Source organism: Mercenaria mercenaria, unplaced genomic scaffold (assembly GCF_021730395.1).
Source record: "Mercenaria mercenaria strain notata unplaced genomic scaffold, MADL_Memer_1 contig_1056, whole genome shotgun sequence".
Taxonomy (NCBI): Eukaryota; Metazoa; Mollusca; class Bivalvia; order Venerida; family Veneridae; genus Mercenaria; species Mercenaria mercenaria.
The window spans coordinates 43,017-52,102 of record NW_026459027.1 but is presented as its reverse complement, the minus strand read 5'-3'; the positions used below and the strand labels follow the sequence as shown (position 1 = coordinate 52,102).

The following is a 9,086-nucleotide window of genomic DNA, read 5'->3' as shown; positions in this document are numbered from 1 at the left end:
ATATGATCAGCTAAAAGAATGAAAAGAACTAGCAACAACAACAACAATATACAAGGCCAGTTAGGGTTAAAAACGAGTGTCCAGATGCAACAACAAGTCTACTAACCAGAAAAGATTAGTTCTGATTCTGATATATACACACAAGTATTGTAGTTCAGATATGGTTTAACATCTTTTATATATCTTAGTATCTGTTATAATTTCTCGGAAATAAACATTTTAGTTTTTTTTTTCATTTGATTTGACCAGAGAGGTTGTTTATTCTCTTTGTGAAAGTTTATCAAGATACAATGAATTTTATTGATGTAGATAGTTTGCATTGAATGATATTATTAAATTCAGAAAAAATGACTTTTCTTGAGATTTTATAAATAGGACTTTTAATTTTAATATTTTCCTTTTTACCGAGACCTAATACAAAATATCTTTAAAGCGTCATGTTCTTCAATCGTAGTTTAATCTTTTCCACAACTGACACCTAAAATACTATGAATGATCACTTTTCAATGATATTGATCCTACTATTATGATAAGGTAATTGAAGTCGAATATATCCTTAATATTTTAAAAAAAACCTTGATGATTACATTCACTCGACTCCGGACAGATGTTCATGCTGTCTCAAAATAATAATCACTAGCAGCATGTAAATAAACAATAAAAATATCCCATACCATTACAAGCAACAGCTATATCCCCACTATGGTCTGTACATGACACATCTAGGCTATAAGTGCATTCATTAAGATCTGTTTTCAGTCCATCGCAGTCAAGATTGTCTAAATGAATAGGTCCTGATCCTGCTCCATAGACGTTGGAAGTTGTATAAAATGTTCGATGCCACCTATGTGTATAAAACATAATATATACAATTTATTATAAATTGTCTCATGAATATTTGAATGAAATAAAACCAGACAGGGCTTTATCACTGGTACTGATGGGTTATAAATATGTTACATACTTTAAATATACGTACGAGTATAGGAGAACATTAAGTTAGAAACAAGAGGCCAGACTGACAAAAACAGGGTAGACCAAGCTTAAATGGCGGCTAAATTAACGGTTTTGCAATGCGTAGGCATTGTTTCGTTGGATAAATGTAAATCTAAAAAACTACTACAAAATATCTTTCGTAATATTCATAACAAACAAAGAACGATGATAACACTAACTATCTTAGTATTTGTCTTTGAGGAAATGAAATGTACTGAACTTCACTTAGTGCACTGTCTCACTTGTAAGGTCTAGACGTAGACGATATGGTTTTATCTATATACTCATATATCATATATATAAGTTTACACAAGTATAAAACATACATACGCTGTTAGGCCAAAAAGTGTTCTACATATTGTCACCGTGTCTTGCCATGAAAGTGATGTACTGCATATTGTTCCCCAAGTCCCGTTCACCAGTATCTCAACTCTTCCATCGTACAGTCCAGTACCGTTAACTAGCCGAATGTATGGTGTTTCTGGTATGTGAGTAAAATCACAGTAAGTTTACTATTTTTGGATAATTTAGATAGTCATTATAATCAAGCTATGACTATACTGTAAGATACACATACTAAACTAAATATCTGCTGATATTTACATCTGAAATACGGTTTGTATTTCAGTAATGACTTCAAAGCATCCATAGAATATGGAAACACGTTCAATGATTTTTTATGACATGAATGTTCATGTTGTCTCTGTTTTTATGTATTATGTATCAAACATGTTTGCAGCCAATGCAGTCAACTGTGCTTGATATAGCATTATAAGTAGGTGAATGTATACAGAAAAGGGACATTAAAGTAGTGCACTGATCTGTAAATTTTTATTCGAGTCTCGGACTCATGGACTTTGCCGGACTTGATTACACTCGTCGAAAGTGCGTCGTGCAATTCAGTCCTGTCAATGTTCATTATAGCCAACATTGAAACTGTTTCTACATCCCTATTGTACTGTTTACCACGGTTATGGAAATTATTCATTTGAATTATGCTTGTTTCTATTACAGAATGACAACAGCATGCCTTTTGTCCTTAGCATTATACAAGGATATAACTATAGGTAACGATGCAACAAATAGAACGTTTTCCATGGCATGAAGATTTCGAAAGTTTGCATTTTAATTGAGACGTTGCATGATGGCGTCGCTCGTAGCATCACTTGTTTAGCCCGTCGCACATGTTATTACTTAAAACAAAATTAATTCCAATTCATTCTTTATCAGGTTTTAGACAATACCCTTTCTGTTACACCAATTAACAGCCAATTATATTCAATATGAAATATTTACAAGTCTTAAAACATTCTCGTAACGGTTTACAGAAATAAAAAGAAAAACATGACACAATCATTATTTCCTTGATTATGACAATATCTTGACAAATTTAACTGATTGATATGCTAAAATGATTGAAGACGTTTTATTCGGACACTGTCACTGACAACAACAAGGCCTATCCCATGTATTTCCACCACCGTCCATGAACAGGCCCAGTCAAACCGAGCCTGCAACATTTTCGTTTTTGTCATGTTGAGCGACCTGTGAAGTTTCAACTTTTTTTCTATTCTATCATTTCTTGTGCCGTTGTTCAAATGAAGAAACTAATATTTAAGGATCGGAAGCTGAAGCTATTTTTAGAAGTACTCTCTTCTGATTAATATAGTATCATATTCACTGACTTGAGTCACCAAATGCATTATTAAATCAAAGTAATGTCTTTCAACAAATCACAAGAATTAACTTGATGTGTAGACTGGAAAACTTTGCAAAAAATGTCATGTCGAGTATTTGACCTTTTTTCTTTTGAAGTTGTTATTATGTTTCCCACCACACAGTGGCGTGGGAGACATACTGATTTACTCCAGTCTGTCTGTCTGTCTGTCTGCGTATGTGTCTGTCACAAAGCTTGTTCGCAAGTCGAATCTTCACAAAACTTGAACAAAATGTGTTTGACCGTAAGACCTCGGCCAAGTTCGATAACTAGAAAAATCCGCTGAGGCATTTTTGAAGTATGGTCCTTGAATTACTGATTGGATACATTCACTTATCTGGACTATCCAGAGAATCTAGTCATTTTTCATTGAGCAGTTGTGGGAGACAGGCGCTTTTCTCAAAAGCATCTCTAGTTATTCTTAAGATATTCCCCAGATGAAAAATAAAAACAAATTATGTGGAGTATTTTTCTTTTTTTTCCTATGCAAATTTGAACTCCAACTGATATTGACCAGATTCCGATAGTATTTGCAAAGGTACGAAACCATCGCAATATTTAAAGCAGGGAAAACTGAAAACATATATATAGTTTCATTCGAAAAGTATTGTTTTTTTGTGATATGGATATTAATTTTACTTGGTAAAATCGATTTAACAGATACATGTAGAAGCAGTCTTACATGGCGTCTGATATTATGCTGTTTTTTTTTTTTAAGTTACACTTAAGATTATTTTTCGAAATATTATCTTATAAACATTACCAAGGTCACTTACATACCTTCTGTACAAGATATCGACGGTATTGACCAGGTACCATCTTCACAGACACTCGTATCCACGCTTGTACTAAAACCTAGTCTACATGCTGCAGAAAGCACTCTTCCATCCTTTGATATCGACTTGGCGTATCCAATATATATATCGATTTCGCCACATTCTATAACAGATTTATCACGCACTAAACATATAAAAGTGCAAATGTCAAGCAATAACTCTGCATATAAACATTTCTTTATGATCTTAAAGTGAAAATATTCAAAAATCACAGATTTATACTAACAAAAGGAAGATGGAAACATTTTGTTTTAATAAAACATTGTATAATATTCTTAAGACTAATGTTACTGACAACAGCCGTAGGGAAATGGAACCTAACATATTCATATACTGCCGATTAATCTTAAAGCGAGTATGTTCAGTAGGGAAAACATGGAACCGTTACACTCACAAACTCGTTAATGACTTTTGTTAAACATATTAGCTATTAATTACAGGTATACGCTACATACCTGTACAAACAATACTTATATCCCTAGCATGTGTGCACTGTACATTTTCAACAAATTCGCAGTCTTTGATATGTTGCTCGTTTCCATTGCATTTAAACTCTTGGGCAAATATAGGACCAGTACCCTGCCCATAATAGGCACCCCTAACATAAGCTGTCGCTCTGATCAATGGAAAAAAAGTAAAATGATATTAAAACATTAAAGAAATTAGTTCGTCTTTAAAGTATTAGTTTATTACTAAAATATTAACGTAACAAATATTGGGCGTAAAACGTGTCGTTTTCCATCAGGAACAGACTTAATTAAACTGAGTCTGCTTTAATATTGCTAGTTCTATGTTTCGAAAAGATTATTCACATATTTTTTTACCGATTGATAAATGCGTCACTCTATGTTGTATTGTTACTGAAAACATTTTCTACGAGCCAAAATAATAAATCATATTGGAATCATGATCTTACTTGCTAATCCTTTATACCAAACAAATAGGGAATGCTCAAAACACTAGATTTCACTCTATTCTAACATCATCTTTCGGCCGAATGACCCTACTAAAATGATAACTTTTTAACTATTGTTCTAAATCTTGAGGCTCACTAAACACAAGAATAAATTAAATGTATTTTCAATGTCAGTTAAGCTGATACTTAGAGTAATATCTTAAGCCTTTTTTCTGTACTAATTGAAACGCATTTATTTCAAATTCATAAAAGCGAATATTTTGATAAAAGTTATACCGGAAAATAAATGAATTAGTAAATTTATTTTACATACTTGAGATTTATCATTCTACACATAACGTTGGCATCATTCATATCAAACGAATAATCACACACCGTTCCCCAAACTCCATTTATACTGACTTCTACTCGACCACCAAATGGCCCTGTACCGTTTGCAAGTCGAATACCGCTAATGTCCAAATTACCGCTTCCTTTGAAATAATTGTGGAAAATACGTCAATTACGCCTGTTCTGGAGGTTTTCTTTTTTTATCTTATATCTCAATGTAGAGTGATAACAGAAATAGCAGCCGTATTCTTTTTGTTTGCCACGCCGGTATGTGGCAAATTAAGCCTATATTCATACGATATTTGCATAAATGAAATCTTTTTTCTTTTGTAAATAGGCATTGAAAAATCGCATTTACCTTGTCAAGACATGTGTCATATTGCTACTGCGAAACTGCAATAGCAAACTTGTCACTATGATCAATGAATCGTTTATATGAAATCATAACTCTTTATTATTTATAACTCAATTATTATGAAAAAAGTATACTTATGACCGAAATATTTAACTTTTAATAGTCATAGAAATTGTTGTACGATAAGAGAAAAAAGTTTTGAATTAGATAATGTTAAATGTCAACTGAAATATGATATATCTGAAAGTAATCGATTAAAACTACTTCTGATGCTGAAGAAAAAGAGACAAATGGCGGAAAACAGAGAACATAACTTCAATACATATGAAAGATAAGATACAAGATATGCATATTTTAATTTAATATTAAAGACAAATATTGACCCTGGAAGCGATCACCTTACCCTTTGCAGCTCCGATCAAGACATGAAGCAACAATACCACAAAAACCATGTCTATACTAATGAGTTTCTTGCGTACCATCTTATCTCTTGATACCTATAAAAATACATGAAGGAGAATTGTCGCTGATGAATAATGAAAAGCAATAGCATGTGTAATTGTGTCATGACGCTTGCGTGTCTTTTTGAAGGAGAAATAAAGTCTGCATTTAGCTTCATACAATGCATGAACACAAGGTTATTGAAGTTTCCTGACTTGTGGTATAGTTGTAATTACAAAATGCTATTTCTTATTTGTACGCTTTAGCTGCAGAAATCAATGCTTCTAATGAAAATACAGAGTTTGTTAAAAAAAATATCTTCTAATAGGCTATACTAATAATCGGTATTGCCAAGTGTTGGCCATTCAAATAATTTCATTTTTCAACTTTTTATCTTTCTTTTGTAAAAGATACGTGAAAGACAAACTGCGACTGTGAATTTACAGTATGAGTTTCTTTTTATTCTAGTCTTCCGTAATACAATATGATACATATTATAAAGTTTTAAAACAAAAGATTCAGTATGTATAAAAAGATTGCTATCGATCCTTGTAAACGAAACCTAAAGACAATTTAAAACTACATGGATACAAATCAAAACACTCTGTGAAAAAGATGAAAATGTTGTGACATTGCCACATTATTATTAATGCGTTAAACTGTTTTCGTTATGAAGATTTACATAATCATGATGTAAAGTTATATTCCTGTTTAGTATCTGCATGAAAAGTAATTTAAGTCGGGAGTTCCATGTTAAAAGCATAAGAACTATCGAATACACTTAACCAAGCTAGTAAATAATGTAAATGTATTAAAAGAAAAAGAAAAAGATTAAATCATCAAGGTTGATTTTTCAAAAATATAATATGTTTGAGTACTTTTTATCAAGTATAATTAATGATTAAAGATTAAGTAATTACAAATTTATACACATTTGATATATATACTCAGCGTCACTGAAAAGTTACCACCTAATATATACCTCTTTACTATTTTATACAATGTCGACGTCACTTTTTCATGGCCTGTGCGCGCTCTATTACTCATAGACCCTGTCTGATCATGTCTCTCAACCCATTTCATGACTGTCAGGTGGGAGCAGCACATACGACGTGCAATTTCGCGACATGAAAGTTCCGCGTCAACCATGGTAATGACCTGATGGCGTTGATCGTGCCTTAAACGTGGCATTCTTAGCAAGGATATTTTGGATTTTTAACGTATTCCTTTTAGTCTATCTACTAACTTTCAAGTGCGATGAATGATTTGCGATAGAAAATTCGTACATGTCGACATTGCTGGAAAAAGTCATTTTGCACGTGCAGCCCGTGCCTCAAATGGAGTTAATCGAATTTGACAAATTTTTACACCAGTGACGTCTCAGCTGCGTCCAAAATGTAGTCGTGTTATGCATTTAACACAGTCAAATGCAATTTTTAAAATATAAGGACCATTAGGGTGGTAACTTTTCAGTGACGCTGAGTATAGTTTAGCAGAAAATATGTTTTATCTAAGAGTTTAAGATAACCTTTTTTTAAAAAAAGAAAAAAATGAAAAAAAATGAAAAAAAACTGAGCAGAAAAAAATCAAATCGTTAAAAACTTACAGTTACTCTGTATCATTGAAATCAAGCGTTTTCATATCAGCCTTGATCATTCTATTGTGTATAAATCAGGACATGTATAAACCGACGGTATATTTTTACATGTAGTGGTCAGTATCTAGACTGATTTATATTTCCATCATATATCCAGCTAGTAAGTACATTGTGGATCTACCCAGGTGCCCGCTCGTGATGAAATAGAAGCTCTAGAAGCCGGTAACATTATCTTTAATTTGTAAGCTTAGACCAAAGAAGTATAAAATACACAGAATGGCAACTGGCTGTAATCTCGCGTGAGCTCGTGTCAGAGCGTGATTCGGCGTTATCTTACTAAAAACAAACATCGGCGAGCATGGAGTTACAATTTGTACCTTTAAAACTACATTTAAAATAATGTTAGCTTCTAAAACAAAATTAGTTTAATTGAAATGGTCTTAAGACACGAAGTACACGTGGTACTTTTTTTTTTTTGCCATCGAAAGAAGCGTGGTCATACGGTGATAATTATTTTACCGATGAATAATTGCTTTCGCGTACAAAATGGCGCGTGGAGAAAGCACCACTTCCGGTAAACGAGATCTCGTTTTTTTGTCACGGGAGGTTGGCGAGATTTGCTCTATATGCCTTTCAAGTTGCCAATCTATTTATTTTTATAGTTCTTTGCTTAGACGGATAAATGTTCAGCCTCATCTTAGTGTTGTTATATTTTCTGATGCTTCGGGATCATTGATTTTAATTCATTTAGATTTGAAGATTGTATACTGCTTAAGCCGGTGCAAGTGGGCGTGGGTAGTGTTGCATTTTCCATTACTGCTCATGAACAGACTCAATCAAACCGAGTCTGCAATTTTCACTATTTGCCTTGTTCTCGGTGCTTCCGAGGGATCTACTATCCAGATTTTATTTACGGTAGACCCCCTTGCTAAATCGAATGCTAACGTCAGTTATTTGCAAATATAAAAACAATACATTCAAACTTAGTATTTTAAAATCCAGTTGACCAGTTGAAAAAGAAAGCCTCTATTGCATACACAATGGATTTTTATTTGACCTTGTGACCTAGTTTTTGACCCCAAATAACCCAAATAATTTTATCGAGGAAATCATTCTGACAAAATCTCTGGAAGACCAGAGGAAAAAAGCCTCTATCGCATAAACAAGGTATTTCCTTCGTTTGACCTTGTGACCTAGTTTTTGACCCCAGACGACCCATTTTCAACCTCGGCCTAGATTTCATCAAGGTTGTCATTCTGACAAAAATCATGAAGATCAATTAAGAATTCAGTCTCTATCTCATACACAAGTTTTTTTCTTGATTTAATTTAGTGACCTAGTTTTTTTTATCCCACACGACCCATTTTCAACTTTTGTCTAGATTTCATCAAGGTTATTATTCTGACAAAATTTCATGAAGATCAGTTGAAAAATACAGCCTCTATTGCATACACAAGCTAAATGTTGACAGACGACAGACAGACGCCAGACGCCGGACGCCGGACATCGAACGATCAGAACTCACCTGAGCTAAAAAAGTAAAAGAATATGAAAAATGAGACTTAAAAGACGTAAGTAATGAGTTGTTATATATGCTTACTCTATTTACTTTAACTGTTTTTGCAAATATACTATAGTGATCATGAGAGAGACGTTAACATATCAATGGGAAATTACTGATGCATACAGCGTGCGGTTTGTCTTATAAAGGGGACATTTAAGAGCACGTGAACGAAATACTTTGCATAAACACGGAAGAAAAAATAAAAATCATTTCTATTTGTTGCGCAATGACTATTTCGTTGTAGTAGTTAGAAACATGATGTTTTTGGCGTTTTGACCCCACTTGACCTTTTGGCCCTTGGTCAGGACTGGTCAATGCCGGACAATTTAAAATC

At 33.3% G+C, this 9,086-nt stretch overlaps 1 protein-coding gene across 1 annotated transcript; it reads right to left on the bottom strand.

Annotated features, from left to right (window-relative positions):
- Positions 1–674: 674 nt before the first annotated feature.
- Positions 675–5,643, bottom strand: LOC128551401 (neurotrypsin-like; the record flags this gene model as incomplete). Its single annotated transcript, XM_053532248.1, has 6 exons — positions 5,554–5,643; positions 4,779–4,938; positions 4,005–4,165; positions 3,494–3,652; positions 1,327–1,477; positions 675–844 (listed from the first exon to the last, which is right to left on the bottom strand). Coding segments are annotated over exons 1-6 (880 nt in total), but the record flags the coding sequence as incomplete, so codon positions are not given.
- Between the last annotated feature and the right edge of the window lie 3,443 nt (positions 5,644–9,086).